The 23927-nt window shown below is 39.7% G+C and overlaps 1 protein-coding gene and 1 long non-coding RNA gene across 2 annotated transcripts in view; one reads left to right on the top strand and one right to left on the bottom strand.

Moving 5' to 3' along the window:
- LOC117360803 overlaps nucleotides 1-13493 on the top strand; it is a 48586-nt gene extending 35093 nt beyond the window's left edge. The window contains exon 4 of the long non-coding RNA XR_004539521.1: nucleotides 13391-13493. This is a non-coding gene — a long non-coding RNA (uncharacterized LOC117360803). The remainder of the gene's footprint in view (nucleotides 1-13390) is intronic.
- GCG (glucagon) lies at nucleotides 755-19928 on the bottom strand. The gene is made up of 5 exons (XM_033945202.1): nucleotides 19772-19928; nucleotides 16538-16635; nucleotides 13332-13496; nucleotides 8438-8569; nucleotides 755-1219 (listed from the first exon to the last, which is right to left on the bottom strand). The coding sequence occupies exons 2-5, from the start codon at nucleotides 16627-16629 to the stop codon at nucleotides 1171-1173; spliced, it is 438 nt and encodes a 145-aa protein (XP_033801093.1). The 5' UTR covers nucleotides 16630-16635; nucleotides 19772-19928; the 3' UTR covers nucleotides 755-1170.
- Nucleotides 19929-23927: the final 3999 nt, after the last annotated feature.

The following is a 23927-nucleotide window of genomic DNA, read 5'->3' as shown; positions in this document are numbered from 1 at the left end:
AAAAAATTTTATTCACAACTTTAAATTTTGGCCTCCAGACCATTATCACCTGGCCGCCTGGCATAGGAAAGCCTAGTCGTCCAGCCCAGAGGCAGCTTAAGCCATCTTGGGGGTGGGTTAGGGACCCATAGAGAGGAAGACCCATGCCCATAAGCCCCTGTAATCACTGCATTGATACAGAAACATGTGCACTGCCCTATACACCCCCAAAACCCTGTTTTACTGGCATATAAGTGGCTCCTGCAGCCATAAGGGCTATTGGGGTGGTAGATAAGTGGGTCTAGGGGATTCTGGAGGTGGTTATGGGGGCTCACTGTAACCTATAAGGGAGCTGTGAAGTTCACAGCAGTGCCCTGTAAGGTTCCCCACTGTTTAGGTGGCATGTCTGGGTGTGCAATCCATCACTTTGCAGACCCCTCCCACGTCCCCTCCCACGTCCAACAGGGCTTGTTCTAGGCGTTTTGGACTTGGATGGAAAGTTGGACGGAAATGTGGTATAAAGATAGACGATTTAGAGGCTTGGACGATCAGATCGGCAGGACGTATAATTAGACGATTTTTGAAAGTAAAAAATGTTGGACGTATCTTTCGAAAATGTGTCTTAGGCTCTTTTTAACTTTGGACGACTTGCAAGATGGACGTAAACAGACTTAGACGTCCCTTTCAATTAGCCCCTCCACAGCTTCACAGTAAAGACAACACCATTACTTGTGATCAAATTCATGGTTAAAAAAGACACACAAAAAAGCTTGAAAATGTTTATTTAAGGCTATTGTTTAATATTCTGAAAGCTTTAGCATTTTCGTAATAAATATTTCAGTAGGGTACTTCAATTTTCAAGAAAGTTTGACAGCCCAGCCCCTTGAAATCATTGATAGAGTCATTATGAGATTGGAATCATTTATATATACAGGTCAGTTTTATAGAAAATTAATTTCACTGTTAAGCATAAAAAGATTCTTTTTTTAGCTCTAAGTATATGGCAAGTCTGAGGACTTTACATGCTTATAATTTATTCCTTTAACTTTAGATGTCCTTTTGGGAAAACATTCCAAGTTCAATCCTTTGGCAATGCACTACAGGTGAATTCATTTCTCTTGCATGCAAAGTGATACTGTAGGGTCCTATGGTACACCTGCTGTAATTCTTTTGAATGTAATTTTGAAGTGGTCAGGTAGATGGCAGCATCCTTAAAAATTCTTCCATTTCTGGAAGGTTCCTTCAAAACAAAGACAGTGACAGTTGCCTAAGTAATTATTTATACAGAAAACATATTTCAGATTTATCACTATGCACAATGATCTTTTGAGTCTGTATATTAAATGCCCTCATCCTTAACTGTCCTTTCACATTAAAAACATAGCTTGGATGTAAGCATATTATTCCCTTTTTACTAAGAGAAATCATTATTTTTTTTCACACTTCAACCTGCTTTATTTGGAAGCTGATGGAGTACACATCAATATTACACAATGGCGTAGTAAGGAAGAGGGCGGGGCAGACTGCCCAGGTGCCATCTTGGTAGGGGCACTGGCACCTCTCTGCCCCTCCTCCATGCCATGATCGCACCCTCCATTCCCCCATCCCTGTACCTTTTTAAATCTTCGCCAGCGTGAGCAACTTCTCAGGCCTGCTGCTCACACTGGCCTGGCTCCCCTCTGAAATCACTTCCGGATCGCAGGGCCAGGAAGTGACATCAGAGGGAAAGCCAGCGCTAGTGTGAGCATCAGGCCAGAGAAGCTGCTTGTGCTGGTAAAGATTTAACAAGGTACAGGGGGAAGGGATGGCGTAAGTGTGGCATGGGGGGCATGGAAGGAGCAGAAAGATATGGAAGGAGGTGGTAGGCATACAATCACCCTAGGTGCCTCCTACCCTTTCTACACCACTGATATTACGGGGCCCTTTTACTAAGATGCATTAGGCACTAACACATCTAACACAGCAAGAATGGCCTAATGTGGTATGTGCTAAAGCAGGGGTTCTCAAACCAGTTTTTGGGACAAACCTAGCTAGTAAGATTTTCAGAATACCTATAATTAGGGTTACCACACATTCAGATTTACCTGCACATTTCCTCTTTATAGAGGGCATGTCAGGGCATCCGGACAGATTCTCAAAATCCAGCACTATGTCCGGGTTTGGAAAGCAGATTGCATCGGGAGGGGCATCTGCGCATGTGCAGGGGCATCCGCGCATGTGCAGGGGCATCCGCGCAGTGCCCTCCCAACCAAGACGAGCAGACTGAGGGGGGATGGGGCTAGGGGCGATGCTGTGGCATAGCAAGGGCGTAACAGTACATGGATGGGTGGCACTGGGCAGGCCTTGGGCGGGTTTACAGGTCCGGATTTTACATACATAAAATCTGGTAACCTTACCTATAATGAATATGCATGAGACAAATTTTCATTGAATGGAGGTGGTGGATGCAAATTTATTTCATGCATATTCATTGAAAACCTGATTGACTAGATATGTCCTGAGGACTGGGTTAAGAACTCCTGCACTAAAGCATTCTGATAGTTTTGCCATGTTTGTACTTTTCATGAGGGGGCATGTTGGGGGCAGAGAATGGACAACCCTATGCTAACAGGTTATGGTTGGATTCTGCAACTGGCACCGGTATTGGCCGGCGCCTCCAAAACCAGCACCAGTCGCATGTCAATCATGCACCAGCGCTGGTTGCAGAATCGCAGCCATGTGTAAAGTAGACACTGAAAATGTAGGCCAGGGTTTTACTGATCTACATTTCCAGGGCCTACTTTACACGAGAATCATGTCCACAAGGGCTCCTACCAGAGCCCATGGTCACTTCCGGCGCAAGCCTCATCCACTTTGACTGTTGACGCTGATAGTCGCTTCTGTAGATGGGACATCAGCAGCCTATTCTGCAGGTGCCTACATTTTTAAAAATGAGTTTTTAATTGGTTTTAATTGACACGGTCAATTACCGCGTCATTTGTCGCCAATTAAACCAATTAAGTTAGGTGGCGGTAGGACACCTACTGCCGCCCAATTTTCAGCACCCTTACGAGAACCAGGGCCTTAGTACATCTATATTTCCATATGCTAACTGGTTAGCACACAGAAAAACACTGGAGCCCCTACAATATACAAAATATGTGGCAATCAGTGCTCCCATGGTAATTTAGAAAGGCAACATTAGTGCACAGACATAAATGAAATAAATACAAAATCAGAATATTTTACAGCTGCAGTAAAAATGACCTTAGAGCATGGAAAAGGCATAAGAGCACACTAAGGCCAGATTTTTCCTCATCTTTATGAAATGAACTATCTATGAGTTAAACAACCATTTAATAATTACTAAACAGTGATCTAACTGGAATGATAGATTTTATGACTGTGGTGAAACAAATTTGATTTATTAATTTCCTAGTACAAATGTTCTGTGTATTAGTAGTATTTTCAAAATTTGCAGAGCAATCTTTGGCCCTCTTTGACTAAGTCTCGGTAAACATTTCTACCATGGCTCGGGGTGTTAAATGCTCTGACGCTCATAAGAATTCTACGAGGGTCAGAACAATGTCGGAGCATATAGCGCACCAGGCTGCAATTGAAACCTCTACTGCGGGTTAGTAAAAGGGGGAGGGATTAGTTTTTAAAAGACAGAAGTATGCAATGGCATCCTGATGTCTTTTAAGTAGGTAATTTGCAGTAAATAGAAATATACGGTAATCTAGGATTATATACATTCTTTGATAGTAAAATAAGGGAATGAAAAATATCTATAATACCGAAAATTGAAGCTTATGAAGAACTACTGTTCGTCTCATTCTCACAATACATTTACCTTTGGGTAACTTTGGTGTTAATTAACCAATCTATTAATTATTTGACATCAATAGTATCTAGACCAGTGTTTCTCAACTTGGTCCTGGAGTACCCCCTTGCCAGTCAGGTTTTCAAGATATCCACGATGAATATGCATGAAAGATATATGCATATAATGGAGGCAGTGTATGCAAATCAAGTTTATGCAAATTCAATGTGGATATCCTGAAAACCTGACTGGCAAGGGGGTACTCCAGGACCGAGTTGAGAAACACTGATCTAGATCTTTGTTGATATTATTGGTAAAACTGCCAACAACTTGTTGTTTGGCTAATTCATTAGCAGCACTGATTTCTTCTGGGAAACTTCAGAAAGCAAAAATTCTAGAATTGCTTCCTGCCTCTCAGATGTCCCTTATTTTTGGGATAGGCTAAATATTTCTGGATAAGTTTCCATGGGGACCTTTTGAAAAGCTGTGGTAAGCAAGCATCAGTGCTTACTATGGGGGTGCGCTAAGGTATCCACGGTAATTTGTGGATGTACACACACTATTTACATGCTATAAATTAAAATTTACCACCCCACGCCCCCTTTTACAAAAGCAAAGAGGTTTATAGCACCAGCTGGCATGTTGAATGATCTGCGCTGCTCTGATAGTCATAGAGTTCCTATGAGCATCGGAGTAGTGCAGAGTACTCAGTGCGCCAGCTGGTACTGAAAAACTTTTCTGCGCTTTTGTAAAAAATGGGAGGTTTTTTTTTAGCACTGGAGGGGTAGGTCTGGAGGCATGGAGCAGTATTTCTCAACTCGGTCCTGGAGTACTCCCTTGCCAGTCAGGATTTCAGGATATTCACATTGAATTTGCATAAACTTGTTTTGCATACATTGCCTCCATTATATGCAAATTTGTTTCATGCATATTTATTGTGGATATATTGAAAACCTGACTGGCAAGGGGGTACTCCAGGATTGAGTTGAGAAACACTGGCATAGAGTGAGCATGTTCTACCGTAATCAGTTAGCACATGGGCATTGCTACACACTAACTGATTAGTGCTGGCTTAACACATGAGTTCCAACTGCCTACAAAATAGGAGCTGGTAAGGACTCACACACTGATGGGAAAATTAGTGCATGGCTATTAATATGAAAAAGAGGAAAATCGGCCATTTTACCCCAGCAGTAAAAATGTTCTTAGTATATTGGAATGACCTACATAAGGCACTTTAAAGCCACTTTTTATCACTGTTTGCTAAAAGAGCCCCTATATCATAGGCATCAGAATGGGGGTGGGATGCACAGGAGCCATGGCCAACCTAAAAATTCCAGGAGGTAACGGGGCCGACGGTGTATCTACACAGGTGGCACTCTCCTGGGGGTGGCATCTTGCTGCTGGCCAGCATACTGCTGGTCAGCTCTCTCTGCCGCAAACCTTCCCCGACATCTACTCCTCCTTCTCCCCCCCCACCCCCCCCACACACATACCTCCACCATGTGTCTACTTTACATTTCTTGTAAATATTGCCGGGCAGAGGAACCGACTTCTCAACATTACCCTGCCACCGGCCGGCATCTTCTCTCCACTGCCTGCCCCAGCAGAAACTGAAAGTTGTCAGAGAGGGTGGGGTGCAGGGGAGAGAAGATGCCGACTGGCTTCAGGGCAGCATTGAGAAATCAGTTCCTCTGTCCGGCAACATTTACAAGAAATGTAAAGTAGATGCATGGGGAGGGGGAGGAGGAGATGTTTGGAAAAGGTTCATGGCAAAGAAAGCCTGCCAGCATGTACGCTAGCCGGCAGCATGATGCTGTGTCCTCCAGAGCGCTACCTGGTGCTGCCAGATTTGGGGAAGTGGTAGAAGGTAAAGAAGAAGTGACATAGAACTTGGGAGAGGGCATGGGGGAGGGAGAGATGCTGGATTCAAATGAGGGAAGGAGGATAAGGGGTAAGGGGAGGAGGGAAAGGTCAGATTTGTGAGGAACAGGGAGAGATGAACTTGGAGATGGCAGAGGGGGTAGAAGGATCACAGAGAAAGATGGCTGAGGAAGGTAGAAGGAGTACAGTGAGAGACGGATTTGGAGGAAGACAGAGGGAGCAAGAGAGGGAGAGAAGGACATGGAGGAAAGCTGGGGGTTGGGTCAGGGATAGAAAGTAGGAGTGAAAGGGAGGGAGACATGGATTTGGGTGGGCAAAAGGGGAGAGGGAGAGATGTATTTGGTGGAGAGAGCAAAATGTGGATAGGGAAGGAGATTCAGGAGAGGGGCAGAAAGGGGAGGAAAGATGGACTACTCAGGGAGAGCAGAGGAAGAAGAGGAGAGAGAGACAGGAAAAGGCAGAGGGGATATGGACTAGGGACGAAAGGGGGAGGGAGGAGAGATATCAGCCTTGGGAAGAGTGAGTGGAAGGACAGAAAGGTGAGATGTAGGACTTGTGGGAGAGAGAGAGGAAGGAAATGCTGGGTTACAAGGGTGGAGTAAGCAAAAAGAAGGGGAGATGCTAGAAATGGTGGATCCATGTAGTCGAATTGTCAAGGAGATGAATGAGCAGAATGAGTATACGAGGATAGAAATGTGTTAATGGAAAGCAGATAAAAGGGAATAGGAGGATGAGAAATGTGAAAGCTGAGGGGTGAGAGGAAATAGAAAATTGATTAGATAAAAAGTGAAAAGAAATAAAGCAATGTTCCCTCTAAGCTGTGTGGCCGCACATCTTTTGGTAGGAGGCCACATAGCCAGCACACCAGGACCTCTGGCTATACTCTGCTGCTTTGGCTTTGTGAAGAAATAAATGCAACTGGAAGGAAGGAGGATAAGGCCTACTTGGATATCTTGTAGCCAACCAGAACACAGGTACACACCTCTGGAAGCGGGCATGAACTTAGGACAAGGGAGGGAGGGTAGAGAGGCACGTTGGGTCACAGAAGGGAGGGATGGAGGGAGAGGGGTGTATTGGGACACAGAAGGGAGGGGAAGGGCACATTGAGACAAGGAAGGGAGTGTGAACTTGGGACAAAGGATGGAAGGAGGGAGGAGGCATGAACTTAGGACAGGGGAGGGAGGAAGGGGCATGACCTTGAGACATAGGATGGAAGGATGGAGGGGGGGAAAGAGATGCTGAGGTGGGGGAGGGAATAAAAAGGGAGAATTGTTGAGCATAAGTGTGAGAGGAAAAGAGATGGTGTACACGGGGAAAGGAAGAAACAGGAGAATTGTTGGGCATAGGGAGGGAAAGAATTGAGGTGGTGGAAGAGTGAGGAGAGAAAGATGAGAGAGAAAAATGTTGGATGTGGTGGTGGAGAGGGAACAGTGGGACAGATGGAAAGGGAGGAATGTTGGACATGATGGTGAAGGGAATTGAGGAAGAGATGTGGCATGGTGCTGGAGAGGGGTTGCAAAAACTTTACCACGCGCTGAAGCCACTTTTAGTGCGGCTATAAAATGGCTGCATTTCTCACATTTTATTTGCATTTCTCATATGCCAAGTGGTAAGGACTCATGCTCTTTCCATGCTCTAATCGGTTATTACACAGTGATGGGAGTTGCGTTAACCAATTAGCACTGCCACCAAATATGCCCCATGCCAAAAAATAAAACCCAATTTATAAGAACATAAGAATAGCCTTACTAGGTCAGACCAATGGTCCATCAAGCCCAGTAGCCCGTTCTCACAGTGGCCAATCCAGGTCGCTAGTATCTGGCCAAAACCCAATGAGTATCAACATTCCATGCTACCGATCCAGGGCAAGCAGAGGCTTCCCCCATGTCTTAATAACAGACTATGGACTTTTCCTCCAGGAATTTGTCCAAACCTTTCTTAAAACCAGCTACGCTATCCGCTTTTACCACAACCTCTGGCAATGCGTTCCAGATTTGCAGCCTTATTCTTTTTGGTGCTCTGGTGCAGGAAAATGCATCAGTGCACTGACCACTGCATTGAAGTTTATAATTAGCACCCCCATTTCTCTAAGCTAAAGCTCTTCAGCGGTTATAAAGCAGTATCTAAAGTTTATGTGCATTGACACTGCTTTGAAATACTGCATGGGCAATACAGTGAAATTTCAGTGGTTCCTATGTATGAATAGACTAAATAAATAGCATCTCTTGATAAGTTTGCTATCTGGACTGATCAAGAATTCAACTATTCAAAGGTGGATATGTTGGCTCTTTGAAAGGATAGTACTTTTTTAAACATTTTAACAAATATCATACATATTTGTTTATATCCCTTTTTTAAATCATATCTCTTAAGATTAAGTAGCTAATAATTTCACCAGTCTCATCACTCACTGATATTATTTTATATTATCTGGAATCGGTATTGGTTAAAAGTAGTCTTCCATTTAAGTACCAGATGATCAAAAGAGCTGAGAAAAGAAATATATTAGTTTTCTCTCTCCAATTTCCCAAGGTTTCTCAAATGTGCCCAACAAGGATCATTTCCATAGCTGAGAGGTTGCTATAGTTTCCTTAAATTCTGCAGTAAGATGTATTCCCTGCAATTGGTACTAAAAACGTGTGTCATAATAGCATTTTAGAAATGTAAACACCTGTCAGCTATGCCCTGAACTAAGACCACAAACTCTTCTTACTTGGGTCAGGAAATAGGGAGAAGAATGATTATCTTTTAAACCATATAGCACATACTTACAGCTCTCGTCCTTCTGAGCTTAATAACCATTCCACAAATCTTTTGACAGCTTGATTTTGCAAGTAAATACTGAGATCACTGGTGAAGGTGCCATCTGCATGTCTTTCAAGTTCAGCATGACGTCTTGAAATTCTGCTCAAAGAAATGTAAAAATAGATTTTAACTCTAGAAAAGGCAGCTACTGGTCATATTCTGTCTACAATCAGACCTGCTCTCATAATTACGAGTTGTTGGTTTTTTTTCAAAGAAATGTGTAAAAACAAACCCCCTCAATTTGTTTGAATATATTGTTGCACTTATTGTAATTTGAAAATAAATAAAGAATTGAAAAAAAACCCCAACAAACCCCCTCTTTTTCTAAGCCCAATAGCGTGGGCCAATGCATAAAATGCTTCACTGCCCATAGGGATTGAATGGGCATCAGAGCATTTGCCACACAGTACACACTCCCGTGGCTTAGTTCATAGGCAGTGGAATGCTGTTTTGTTTGGCCGGAATCCTGCGGCACAGCCTGTCACCAGTTCTCGACTCTACCTTCTACCTCCTCCCAGCGTTGCACTTTAAATCTTCAGGGCAGCTGCCATGTAGCGTCAACAAGCAGGCCTGCCCCTAGAAGTAGAATGAAGGGTTCCAGTAATGTTCCCTCTAATTTTTCATAGGGGATGTGTGCGCAAAAAATTTCATCTGTGCGCATTTTAAAGAAAAACTAAATTTGTGTGCGCTATAAAAGTGATTGCCAGAGGGCCCAGAGTTCAGTTATGGGCATTTATGGGCAGGTCTTTGAGTTTAGTCTGAATTAACGAAAACACAATGTAATTTTAGTTACACTTTATGTTAGTTACACTTTATGTAACATAAAGTCTCATTTCAATAAACATAAACCGCTTAGAACCTAACTGATGTAGCGGTATATAAGAAATAAATTACATTACATTACATTACATAAATTATATTTCATTGAAATGTTTCATTGAGCGCTACCTATAAATAAGGTATCATTGTACTTTATACTTAAAATTTAGAAAATAACAGCAATTTAGTTTTCAAAGTTTTCCCTACGATCTTTCATATTTATTCAGTCTGAATAAATTCTGTCAAGATCTGTTAAGCCTCCATCTTGAAGGTGACTCTTAACACTTATCAGCATTTCCAAATGCTCTAAATGTAAATGATTCCTTTGTTTAGTCTTCAAATTGTTCATTAGATTAAAACCACGCTCACAATCTGAACTAGATGCTAAGAATGTGGCACCAATGTCCATCAATTTTGCTAAATCTGCAAATTGATCATTCTGAAATGCAAATTTCATCATATCTGGAAAGCTGTTTATCAGATTGCTTTTGATTTTTTCTGCAACAAGGAATTTAAAGTCATTGTATTGCTGAATAATAACACTTTCCTCCAGAAGAAATTGTTTATACTTTAAACAAAGGGATTTGATATGTCCATTTCCGAAGTCAAAGTCGCATTGTGATATTGCTGTACAGGCAAAAGCAGACTATTCCTCAACTTCATTTTCAGGAAATCTTTCACCCAGATGCAAACATAGGATGTTGATGAAGGTTAATATGGAATTAGTATCCACTGAAACTTTTTCTCCAGACCTCATCCTGTTGTCAAGAAGACTGTTGACTTTATCACTCCACTTAACCTTGCCGCCTAAGTATTGCATTCGAAGTTTGTTCAGTTTACCCTGTGCAAGATGATAAGCTTCCAATGGTGTCAAACCACGTTTTTGAAATGCCATGGTTAAGGAAGCCAGTTCTGATAAGACATCATTCAAAACTTCAAGTGTAATATGAAATTGTTCACTGTTCAGCTTCTTATAGCACTACTTTGCAATAGGATCATTATCTTTGTCTTCTTCAAAATATTTTAACAGGGGATCATAATTTTGAATAATTGCTTTAAGTGCAAAGTGTCTAGATAACTAGCGCACTTCATTCAGATGTCTGAATGTAATTGATTCACATTCAGATGCATCTGCTATTTTTTAAAATTTGCATCGTTTAGTAGAAGACCGACAGAACACCGTGTACACAGTTCTCATTACAGTTTCTACTTCTTTCATCAATTTTACTTCTTTCAATGAATCAGAAAGTCCAAGTTTATTCAATATTTGATTAATCGCTTATTTAACATTCTAAGCGATGTACATAGTATAATAATAAACATAAGTTAATAAAGGGAGACTGACAATTTAATTAAAAAAAACTTAAGACAAACATGGGATACAAAGGGAAAGGAGAAGGGAAAGAAATACAATTTTGAGAAGGTTAAAGAAAACATATATGGTAAACAACATTAGGAAGGAAAAATGATGCTGCAATAAATATGGAATGTCTTTTCTCAGCTGTGCTGCAACACCATCTATTTTGCCCAACATAACAGAGGCACCATCAGCGGTGAACATAACCATTTTATTCAGGTCAAGTTCATGTTTCCTATAGAATTCCCTAATTGCTGTTACTATTGATGTAGCATCACATGCTTCCAACTGTAGCATCCCACCAAATGATGTCCTATACTCATTTGAATTGACTGGCCAATACTTAAAGTAGAGTATTAAGTACTTGTTGACAGAAATGTCTGTGCTTTCATCAACAGTTAATGTATGATACGTTGCTAATTTAATATCTGCCATACAATCATCTTGCACGATGCCATTGATAATTCCAAGAAATTCAAACGCATAGTTTTTGCTTCTGCAGCTATCAGGTATACTAATATACTTCGCCATGTGCTCATTGATATCTTGAACAGAGAGCATTGAGATATTCATATTAATGGCCAGCACAACACTGTCGACAAGAACCTTAATTTCATCAGGACTGGAAAACTTCCGTTCATTACTAATTTGCCTGTTTTCTTTTTTGGTTGGGCTTTCAAGCAATATGTTAACCAGTCCCCCTCTTAAATTTGGATTTTTACTTCTGAGTTTCCTAATACTGTCGATATGAGATTTACTTGATAGATGGTGTTTCAGAAAGTCCAGTTTCCAAACATCATCCCATATTTTTCCAGTAGAGAATTTTCCAGTTGCTTTGGCATCATGACAATAACACACAACTCCATCGTCTTCGTCATAGGTAAATATTTCACACAGTCGAACACGCATTGTATTTCGAGATTCCGGTGTCTCCGTTTCAACAATTTCTTCAAGCCATTCAGACCTAAAAGCTGTTGCAGCTCTCTTGCGTTTTACACTTTTCACCATTCGCGGTTTAGACATTTTTAAGAGTTATATCTGGTTGCAATTTAATAAACGAATACAGTTATACAATCGCAGTACCACGCTGCACACTACGATTCCATGAAATAAACAATATGGCGGAACTTCAGGAAGTCAAAGAATCGGAAGTGTTTCATATCCTATGGGCCATAGGCTATGGCCCTATGGGGCACATGACGTGTCAAGTTCAACTGCCAAAGATAACGGAATCACGTGAATGACTTAAAATTTATATTATAGCGCTTCAATAAATGTGATAAATGGGAAATCGGAACAGCTGGTCTTCTGCAACATTTCATTTTAGCAGTGAAAATCATTTTAGGCAAAAATTTATTTTTTGTGCGCGCTATTTTAATTTGTGTGTGCGGGTTCGGCAAGTGCACACAAGTGCACAGCTTAGAGGGAACAGTGGTTCCAGCGCAGGCCTGCTCATTGACACTGCACAGTGACTGTCCCAAAAATTTAATGTACAACATCGGGAAAAGGGTGGGAGGGCAAGCACCAACTAGCGACTGCCAATTTTGGGGGAGGCCATGGCTCCTGTGGCCTCACCCGTTCCAACGTCAATGGCTTAGTTAAAGGGGGCCAAAGAAATGTGGTTGTAGTAGATAAGTATATAAATAAAAGCAACATTTATCACCCCGCTTTTAGCTTATACAAGCCTAAAGTGAGTCACAATCAATTCTTTCAAAACAGCAACTGATTGCTAGAGTTTTTTAGTTTCACTTTGGCTCCTTCAGCTGTTGGTGATGCCGACATGGTTCTTTTTCTTTTGAAATATGCTCCTCAAGTATCTCACTAGTCCCTTGAGGAAGGCTTTCGCCAAAACTGGGATCCTAGTTGGGACCACTACTGTTGAGCAAGTTTATCCCTATTGGATTTTGATTGTGGACTAATAAATGTAGTTTCCTTGGTTGGTTTTAGACATCTCACTTGCCTCTATTTTTGTTTTGTAGAGTTTTTGACAGTAATCTCCATATTTAAACAGGTGTTGTAGTTTGATAGTCCCCACACCCTCTTTACTAAGCTGCGGTAGAAGTTTCTACCAAAGCTCAGAGCTCTAACTATTCTGATGCTATTCGGACGCTCATAGAATTCCTTTGAGCATCAGAGCATTTAGTGCCCCAGACCGTGGTTGAAACCTTGACCACAGCTTAGTAAAAGAGGGTCTAAATATACTATTTCAAATAATGTAATAGCCATAAAAATGCATTGAGATAACCAATTTATATAATCTCAAAAATGAATAACAATGTTATAAGTAAAATACTCATGTTCATTGTTGACTATTAAAAATTTTTCCAGTGGTCTGGCCGATAAATCAAGTGGTAGCTGCCAGGAGAGAAATTTGATCTGGACCCCTGGCTAGATTCTAGTCATTGAGAAGGTAGAGGCTGGGGATGCTTTAGAGACAATTCTCTTAGGGCCCTTTTTACAAAGCAGCGCTACTGATTAGTGGCACACTGAATCCGAAGAAGCCCATTCAGTGCATGCTAATTGGCAGCACCACTTTATAAAAGGAGTTATCTTCCAAGAGAGAGAATCTCAGGCACAAAGCAATAGAAAAAATTTGGGGTGGGATTTAGGGTTATGAGTTGAAGTTCATTAACAAAGCCCTGTTTTTCATCAGCACTGGAATGATATCGCTTCTGGTATTCTTACCCATTTCGTTTATTCTTTATCAACCAGGAGATAAACTCTTGAGCTTTTTTATTTTCCAGATATTTGCTGTAGTCACTCGTGAATGTGCCTTGTGAATGACGTTTGGCTGCATTCCTCATTTGGCTGGATTCATCGAATGGCTCAAACTGAGAAACTGTGAATATCCTGTGAGTAACATAAATCTGCTTTAGCCTGAAGACTGCTGGAGACAATATATGATTCACTAGGTTTTGCTTTACATTTATTCCAATATGGTTTCTGAGAATTAATATCCTGTTCTATGGGAATTAGAGAATGACACGGGGAAAAAAATTTGTCCCTGTCCTTGCGAGCTCGTCCCCATCCTGTCCCCGCAAGCTCGATTCCTGTCCCTGCAAGCTCAATCCCCATCTCTCCACTGCACCGCAAACCAGCTGATCCCATCCACACAAGCCTCAAATAGTTTTACACTGAGCTTATTTTGTTAAAGTATAAAAAGAAACAATATTCCATACAATTGTCATTTTATAAATCAAAGTTCTGGCTGCTGAACTATAGAAAGAGATGTTCAGCTGGCAGGGCTTTGTTTATAAATGTTTATCAACACAACTAATATACTACTTTATCTTAAAGCAAAAAAAAAGAAAATAAATAGAAATTTTTTTTTCTACCTTTGTTGTCTGGTTTCTGCTTTTCTCATCTTCTCATTCAATTCCTTCCATCTACTATCTGCCTTCTCTTTCCTTTCCATCTCTCCCTCCATCAGCCCTCCCCCCAATTGCTCTGCCACTCATCTTATTCCCTCTGCTCCCCCCATAGTTTGGCATCTCTCTCTTCCCCATTTCCATTCAGCATCTTCTCTCCATTCTCTCTTCCCCAGTTTCCTTCATTATCTTTTCCCCTCCTTCTCTCTTCCCCAGTTCCCTTCAGCATCTTCTCCCCTCCCTCTCCCAAGTTCCCTTCAGCATCTTCTCCTCTCCCTCTCTCTTCCCCAGTTCCCTTCAGCGTCTTCTCCCCCCTCTCTCTTCCCCAGTTCCCTTCAGCATCTTCTCCCCTCTCTCTTCCCCAGTTCCCTTCAGCGTCTTCTCCTCTCCACATCTTTCTCTCACTCCACTTCCCATCAACACCTCTCCTCTCCACCCCCCTCTCTCTCTCCACCACCCTTCAGCACCCTTCGAAAATAATAACATTCAATAATAGTCATGATGACAATTTGTATAACTGCGTTGCTTAAAAATGAGTGGCTTTCATTTATTCTATGGTACAATCAACACAGTACTTATATTATGCCATTAAACCTCTCAGCTCTATCCGGATTACAAATTTAGGCCCCCTTATATCAAGCTGCGTTAGAGTTTCTATCGCCAACTGCTGTGGTAAAAGCTCCCACGCTCATTAGAATTCCTATGAGCGTCTGAGCTTATACTGCAGCGACCAGTAATAAAAAACCCTAAAGCAGCTTGATAAAAGGAGGCCTTAATATACTGATTGACAAGAGACATCCAGGAATTACATAAAAATTATAAAAACCTTTCATATATTTCTACCTTATACTTGCCAAATTCAAATCAGTTTAAATATTCTTCAAAAAATATCACCTTAACTATCTTTCTGAATCTTAAAAAGTTCATAATCTGTCTCACTTTTAATGGAATGCTATTCCATATAACAACTGATTGATATTGGAAAGTGGAAGTAAGCATTTTCTTATATTTCACTCCTTTAACTGAGGGATAATTTAACTTTAGACAATATCTGCAATTAAAAGATGATTTCCTAAAAGACGAGACTACTAATTGAATCAAATTGGAAGGTGCCCAACCATGATATATCTTAAACATTAACATACTTAATTTAAATCTAATTCTGGCTTCTATTGGTAGCCAAAGATCTTAACAACGGAGTAACATGATCATATTTGCTTGCAGAAAAAGTAAGCTTTGCTGCAGTAATTTGAATAATTTGCATTTTTCTAATCAGGACCTTATTACAGCCAACATATATTGTGTTACAATAATCCAACTTGGATAAAATCAGTACTTGTACTACCAATGCTAATTTTTCAGGTTCAATATACTTTCTTATTTGCCTCACTTTCTCAATACTGAAAATAAGCTCTTAACCACATAATTAACCAGCTGTTCCTTTTGCAGAAGATTCAAACTGGTGTAAATTGTTCTAAACTAGGAATTTATCTATCCATGGATGATGCTTTGAGGCCAACCAGAAATGCATATCCTTTTTTATATTTCTCACCATTTAGGGGGAAATTCATCAAGGTGCAGCAAAGGTTAATCCTTTACTGAATCTTGTTGCCCCACAGGATTAAACAACCTGCTGTATCCTGGTACTACAGGTTGCTAAATCCCATAGGAACAACACTGCTTACAGCATTACTCCCATGGTCCAACATCATTGGGCCACAAAGCTGCAGCCTGATGCTCCCGGGCCACTAGTTCAGGACCCCCTGACTCAAGCCCCTCCTGACTCAGCACTCTGACTCAAAGCCCCCTCTTGACTCATCCCTCCCATGGAATTTGAAGCCCCTCCCTCCCCCTTCCCCCAACATATCATTTTCACTTGTGGTTTAGAATGGGAGTCTGGGGTCCAGGAGACTCATCGGGCAGAAGTGATGCTCAGTCGCTCTTGCCCAGTCCTTTGCTGGCTTCAAAGTGGCACCCTTAGTAGTAGCCTCATGCAACTCATACTAGGGGTCAGATCTTCCATATAAGGAACTCTGGAGGTGGCTTGAGGCTGAGTCTGGGGGGGGGGGGGGAACTTGAGTCATGGAAGTCCCTCATCTAGTGACCTGAAAGCATCAGGCTGCAGCTTTGTAGCCTGATGCTCCCAGATGGTAAATAACCCCAACAAAAAGTTGGGTTTATTTTTGAACCTTAACTCAGCTTGTGGCGTATCACCACAAGTCACATTAGAAGATTTGCATAGTGATGAGATGCAAAACATTTATTTGCATATTCTGCATCTCATTACGTAATAATGCACAGAGACTTAAATATCACTGTATTTGGAAATAACATGTATTTGGAAAAGCAGAGTTAGTGCTGTTTAAGTCGCAGTATGGGCCAATTATCACAACTTAAAGCCCTAACGCTGCTTGATGAATTCCCTCCTTAGGGTGATGCTCTTTAAAATACATTAGTGCTCAAATTCTGTTTAAGATATATTATTGGTTTTGGATGACAGAACTGAGGGCTCCTTTACTCTACCTGGACTTATCTTCTATATCTTGAAGAGGATTCTGCCAACTGCCTTGTATTAGCATTAAAAGAATCCCAGCCAGACAGCAGATTATTTTCATTATTATCTAGCACAGCAAAGATAAAATAAGACACATCATTTCAGTAATATTTAAATAATTCAAATAATTTACCTAATAGATTTGAAACTTACCTCCCCCCCCCTTTTTTATCAAGCTGCGTTAGGGTTTTTTATCACCAGTCACTGTGGTAAAAGTTCTGATACTCATAGAATTCCTATGAGCATTGGAGCTTTTACCGTAACAATTGGCGATAAAAAAAACTAACAAGCCTTGATTAAAAAAAGGGAGGGAGGGGGTTAATAAATCATATTCTTTTTAAAAAGATTCTCTTTAAGGATTTCTATGAATACTGCTTAAACCTTTTAGTGGGAAACACATTTGATAAAATGTTGTTCTGGAATAATTTGAGCTACAATATTTATGCGATGTTAAAGAATTCCTCATCAAATATAAGCAATGAATACTTTATAGAATACGGGGATGTGTGGTTAAAGCTACAGCCTCAGCACACTGAGATTGTGGGTAGAGAATGACAGGGTAACAGAATTTATCACTGTTCCAGTCCCCGCGGATAACCGTGGGAAACCATCCCATGTCATTCTTTAATGTCTGTCTCAATCTCAGTCCTTCTACACCAGCATTCTTCAATGCAAGGCTTGAGGGACAGTGGTTGTGCCCATTCATACTCTGATTCTTCCCTCTCTCCTTAAAGAATGACATGGGGATGGTTTCCCATGGTTATCTGTGGGGAAGGGATAATCACTGAGATGGTGACAGTGATGAATTCTGTCACCATGTCATTCTCTTATTGTGGGTTCAAACCCTGTGCTGCTCATTATGACCCTAAGCAAGTCACTTAATCCCCCACTGTCCCAGGTATATTAGATAGAGTGTGAGCCCACCAGGATGGATAGGGAAAATGCTTGAGTACCTGAATGTAAACCATGTGGGCTATAAGTGGTATATAAAGGCTGAAATAAATAAATAAATAAATATAACCTGTCTATGCAGAACAACATTCTTTGTGCTCAGGTAGGAACTAATAAAACTGAGATATCTGCATAAGCATTCCTGGAGTAGATAAATAATGGGTAGAGCAGCGACAAAATTGGCTTTATGTACTTCAGAAAATACATTCAATCCACTAAAGTAGAGACAAAAGAGATGCTTCAACTGGGACTTTATTGCACTAAAAATAAACATCAGACCCAACACAGCCTGTGTTTCGGCACCTTCGTGCCTTCTCCAGGAGTCAAACCGTTGATATATTCTGTTGTTTGGAGAATGACACTTCATATAGAGGTGCACAAAAAAAGCCCAAACACTGCATATGCTTCCTGTTAGCTTGATTTGTTTGGATATAAGAGATCAATATTGCAGTGTTTGGGCTTTTTTTGTGCACCATTATATGAAGTTCTATGGAGTGGGGGTTTGGTCAGCTAAGCAAGCGAACAAAGGTTTGTATAAGAAGGGATCACACTTAAGTTAACTTGGGAGGACCATAAAAGTCATAACAGATGATAAAGGATCAGAGTAGGATGTAGATGGTGTGACAAATCAGAGGACCAAGTGCAATGAGCTAGTATCTCCATCTTAAATCTGATTATACCAATAACAGATAATCAATGCTCTTCCTTCAAGAGAGCTGTATTTAATTTATACAAACTGCAATGGCAGCGATAAATATCCTTTTATTGTTGTTCTTCATGAGGAAACACTGGAGAAAGCAATGGTTATTTGATTCTGCATTGCCAAATAAGTAAGGATATCTAATTCTTTTAGAAAGAATTATTTTAGACAGAAATAAGGTTACACACATTAGTACTTTATCCATTTTATTTGGAGGAAGTGATTTTATTATAAGGTTGTACTACTCCTTTGTTTTAAAAAGCTCACTGGCTACTAATTTCCCACCGTATTACGCTTAAAATTCTAGTTCTTACATTTAAAACAAAATCTGCTCATTCTCCCGCCTTTATTGATACACTGATCATACCATATTCTTCTTCTAGATCACTACGCTCCACTAATCAATGCTTCCTTACTGTTCCATCTCTGCGTGCCATTGTTTATGATACCACCCGTAAATCCATTTTCTCTGTTGTTGCTCCAACAGTATAGAATGCTCTGCCTAGTCACCTCAGACAGCAGGATTCTCTTTTAAAATTTAGATCTGAATTGAAAATGTTTATGGTTGTTAGGGCTCAGCAGGACTTTGAATCGCAGTATTCTTCCCCCCCCCCCCAGCTTTTATTTCCATAGATTGTATTTCTCCCCCTCTTCCCCTTTTGTTTCTGTAAAAAGTTTTTTTATGTATATAATATGCTCACTTGTACTGTTAAATTTCTTTTAAACATTTTATTGTACACCACCTAGATTTTGTTAGATAGGCAGTCTATCAAAACCTAACGAAACTTGAACCCTTTTCTTGTCTAAATTATTTCTTTCTGAAACAACTGGCAAAGCACTAATGAACATGAAAATCAGAAAAAAAAATAAAAACTTTACAAGTTATATAGAACTTTCATGAAATTGCCGACTTTGGGAATGAGCAATATTTACAGTGAGCACAGATTGGATACACAAAACTATAAATCTGCGTCTGGAAGAACCCCTAAATCTACCATTACATTCATCAAATGAACAAGTAGCAAGCACTCTGTTCAAACTGCAGATCTGGTATTTGTCCCCTTCAGGTAGTTTTACCTCTTCACTAGCATTTTGTTTAAAGTCTGTACAGGTTCAGAAAGATAAGAAATATGCCTTCCAAACTAAGAGTAATCTTGTTTGGGGAAGGTAAGTCTGGCAAACTGCGGCTTTTTACACATACTTTATGTCTAACCAACATGTTCACATGAATTGGCAATTTACATCTTCACCAGGCAGAGATTGCCCTAGATTATTCAAATCTACATCAAAGGCCTTTCTATGACATAATAATTCATATTATATGTATTGCTAGTTGTTGCATCTTAGTTTTGAGGTTGGGTTTTTTCACTTTTCACTTTGTTTAAACATTTAAATATCTGGCATTAGCATCTATATTTCTTAAAATGATCAAGCATTTATATTACATCTTAACAGAACACTTTTAAAGCATAAACGGTGAATAACCTGGTTTTTCAGATCATTATAGAGATCAAACATTAAAATATGATATATCCATTGTACCCTTCCTTACCTTTGTAGATGGCGAGCTATAGTATATTGAGGAAAAATTGGTCCTCTTTGCTCTGGAATTTCTAGAAATCTTCAGGATCCCAAGATCTGTACATATCTGTTTCAGCTGCACGGCTTTTTATACTGTTCAGCTCCAATAAGCATTAAGGAGAAGTGCATTACTTCTGACACATTTCCTGATTTTCTTTGCAAATAAATATGATGCATTTCTTGCTTCATGTTTTACATGTCACTGCTTTTTATCTGGATTTCCTTTCAACTTTTCAGATGGGTTGCTGCTTTTCTTTCCAAGCAATTACACACATTTAAAAAGCTTCCTTTTGGGTACCAGATCTCCATTTGAGTGAGATTCCTGGTAAAGTGTCAATAGGAACAAGGCACCTAATTCACAGTGTGCAAACATCCCTTAGCATGATGCTGCAGTGTTAAATTGATAGTGAAACAATTTGTTTTAGCCCACAAGGTATAGTATTTTCCTGAATTGGATAGAAATCCAAGCAGTAATTTTTTTTTTTTTTTTTATAACACTTCATATTTTCAATAAGATGTTTCAGAAAAAAAATTTGTGCATTTTTATTTTCTAAAACTGAAATATTTTAGATATGAATAAATAGAGAACAAAAATGATTATATGACAGGCCTCAGTGAAAGCTACAGTTTGACTTCAATAGAACGCTAATACATTTGTTGCCATTTTCTAGACCAGGGGTGGGCAACTCCAGTCCTCAAGGGCTGGAATCCAGTCAGGTTTTCAGGATTACTCCAGTGAATATGCATGAGATCTGTTTGCATGCACTGCTTTCAATACATATTCATTGGGGAAATCCTGAAAACCCGTATGGATTCCAGCCCTCGAGAACCGGAGTTGCCCACCCCTATTCTAGACTCTTATATTAGTTCTAGGATTAAAAACAAACAAACAAACATGGGTTCAGTATTCAATATGGTTTAATTAGGCAAGATAGGACAGGAGCAAAGAATACCATTGAATAATTGCTCTGACCACAGTGGCACTCTCCAGGTACTAACAGGGCAGTCTAGGGCGGAATTTGGGTGAAGCTGGAAATTATTCAGACACTTGATATTCAGTGATGGTATTTGGATAGCCACCCAGTTAATTTAAAACAGCAGAAAGGCTGACTAGGTAGCTATTGGAATACCTTTGCTGAATATCAATGGTATCTGGATTACTCCTGGCAGATGCCTCAGACTTGGAAATTCAAAGTAGGTATCTGAATAGGGGCTGGGTCTGATTCAGATGGTTATGGCCAGTATTTTATATAATAATAATAATTATTATTTTTTTAAATAATTCTTTATTCCTTTTCATATTTGACAATAAGTGCACAAAATATTATATTACAAGTTCTTACACAACATCACTTTGATATCTACTACATAAAATCTAATAATATGTTTAACCCCTCCTCCACCACCCACCCTTCATCTACTTTCCATCCAAAATATACACATATTGCAAAACATATTATAACATATTATGTATCATTATTACCAATACCCTCCCCCTTTGGTGTGCCGAAAAGAAGAAGAGAAGAAGTGATGACTATTCACTGCAATATATTATTGTGATTTTTTTTTTAAATTTATACCATCTAAAAAAACCTAGGCAATTTGCATAACAACATAGGCAATAAATAAAACCAAAATTTACATACATTATCAGAGAATCGCATCTACTCCAAATCTCCCTCCATATCTGTATAATGTATTCTTATAGACTAGCAACTCAGAAAAAAAGGTGGTTTTAGTACACAAAAGCATGTTTTTCATATAAACATTCTGTAGATAAAAACATTGGGGAATTTCTACTGTAAATAAAGCTCCATTGTATGACAATATAATCTACAGTATACTAAACAAATCAGATTATATAAATAAGATACATTATTAAAAGCTCCTTATATTAAGCAGCAGTACGTTTTACCATGGGACTGTGAGGTAAATGCTCCAATGCTCATTCAGTTCCTATGAGCGTCAAAGCCTTTATCTCTCCGGACCACGTTAAAATGATGTACTGCTGCTTGATATAAGGAGTCCTAAGTAAATGGGGTTTTTCACATGATTATATGGGTTTTTTTGATCATCTTTTTTTTGTAAGGGTAATGAAACAAATGTTTCAACAGAATATTCTCTTTTCCTTTTTGATTGCTATTGTGTCACATAAAGCTTTTTCAAGTTGTAGAAGATACATTTAACTATGAAGGACTCCCTTTACTGCTTTTAAAGAACATTAATGTAAATGATTTAAGAAGCTTTAGCCTTCCGTGAAGTGTTTTCATAAATAAATGTATTTAAATAGTTATTGGGTTAGAAGTATATTGAGTTCTGTCTATTTATCTATAATAGCAGCTGAAAGAACAACTGTTTTGTTTAACCTACTATTAAGGCCAAGAAAGCTAGCTTATTACTTAAGCGAAAGAACAGCCTCAGACAAACGGAGAGGTGTACCCACACTCTTCCACCCAAGCATCTTAGGCAAAAAACTTTCGCACAAGTTTAAAATTAGCAGGTGGGATCAAAAAGTAGCCGAGAATGATTAATGGTAAAAACTACTGAACACATTTTGTGGCCGGTAACCACTGCTTCAGGGCCTTAGCGCCAAGTCCAGGCTATCAGTATGCAGATCCTAATTACATTACATTACATTACATTACGGATTTCTATTCCGCCTGTGCCTTGCGGTTCTAGGCGGATTACAATATAGAAAATATCTGGGACATTTCAGTAGAATTACATTTCAGGATGGGAGTAAGTTACAGGAATAGTGAAGAGTTATGATATTACAATTTCGCAGAAGATATTACTTATTACAGAAGATAGTACATATAGCAGAAGATAATGCATTTTGCAGAGGTAATATATGTCAACTCGATCTGTTAAGTCGGGTGTAGTGTAGGAGAGTTACAGTACATTCTTGATCACAGACAAAGAGATAATATGGATGAGTGATTCCGAAGTCGTTGAATGGGAACTCATTGGGCGGTGGTTAGAGTGATGGGAGATATTTTTTGAACAGTAGTGTTTTTATTTCTTTGCGGAACTCTTTTATGTCTGTTGTTTTGGTCAGTAATTTAGAGATGTCAGAGTCTATTTTGGCTGCCTGTGTCCCCAGGAGGTTGTCATAGAGTTTCTTACGACAGGTACCGTTGAGTGGTGGATAGGTGAAGAGGTTCTGTGTTCTCCTTTTTCTTGGTGGGTGGTAGTAATGAAAACGGTTATTTAGGTAACTGGGTGCCGTGCCATGGGTTACTTTGAAAATGAGACAGTAGAGTTTGAATTGTGTTCTTGCTTTTATTGTGTTGCAGCTAATTGCTGCTTTCAACCTGAAACAGTGGTTACCAGACACAAAACGATCGTCGGCCTGACCTGTTTGTGTTCAGTGGTTTTTACCATTAATCATTCTCAGCTACTTTTTGCTCCACCTGCTAACTTTAAACTTGTGCAAAAGTTTTTTGTCTATGATGCTTTGGTGGAAGAGTGTTTGTCTGAGGCTTTTCTTTCGCTTAAATAACAAGCTAGCTTTCTTGGTTTGTGTGGTGCTTTTGTTTTAGAGTGATATTTTTGAATCTTTGTACTATACCTCCCTCCATTCCTCCCTGTTTTTAGTGGTTGTAACCTACTATTAATACATCCTGAAAGCTACATAAAGTATATGTACAAATGCATACCATCAATGTATGCTTCCACACTATGGCCCCTTGTTATCAAGCCTTGGTAAAGCCAAGAAAGCTAGCTTATTACTTAAGCGAAAGAACAGCCTCAGACAAACGGAGAGGTGTACCCACACTCTTCCACTCAAGCATCTTAGGCAAAAAACTTTCGCACAAGTTTAAAATTAGCAGGTGGGATCAAAAAGTAGCCGAGAATGATTAATGGTAAAAACTACTGAACACATTTTGTGGCCGGTAACCACTGCTTCAGGGCCTTAGCGCCAAGTCCAGGCTATCAGTATGCAGATCCTAATTACATTACATTACGGATTTCTATTCCGCCTGTGCCTTGCGGTTCTAGGCGGATTACAATATAGAAAATATCTGGGACATTTCAGTAGAATTACATTTCAGGATGGGAGTAAGTTACAGGAATAGTGAAGAGTTATGATATTACAATTTCGCAGAAGATATTACTTATTACAG

This window comes from Geotrypetes seraphini, chromosome 5 (genome assembly GCF_902459505.1).
Source record: "Geotrypetes seraphini chromosome 5, aGeoSer1.1, whole genome shotgun sequence".
Taxonomy (NCBI): domain Eukaryota; kingdom Metazoa; phylum Chordata; class Amphibia; order Gymnophiona; family Dermophiidae; genus Geotrypetes; species Geotrypetes seraphini.
This window is presented reverse-complemented; position numbering and strand designations above follow the sequence as displayed.

Bases quoted from the DNA above. Each gene is read 5' to 3' on its own strand.
- GCG (XM_033945202.1), bottom strand. From the start codon at position 16,629: ATGAAAATAATCTGCTGTCTGGCTGGGATTCTTTTAATGCTAATACAA. The intron at 13,497-16,537 runs GTAGAGTAAAGG...TGTTACTCACAG, and splicing joins GATATAGAAGATAAGTCCAG to GATATTCACAGTTTCTCAGT. The intron at 1,220-8,437 runs GTAAGTATGTGC...TTTGTTTTGAAG, and splicing joins AGCTCAGAAGGACGAGAGCT to GAACCTTCCAGAAATGGAAG.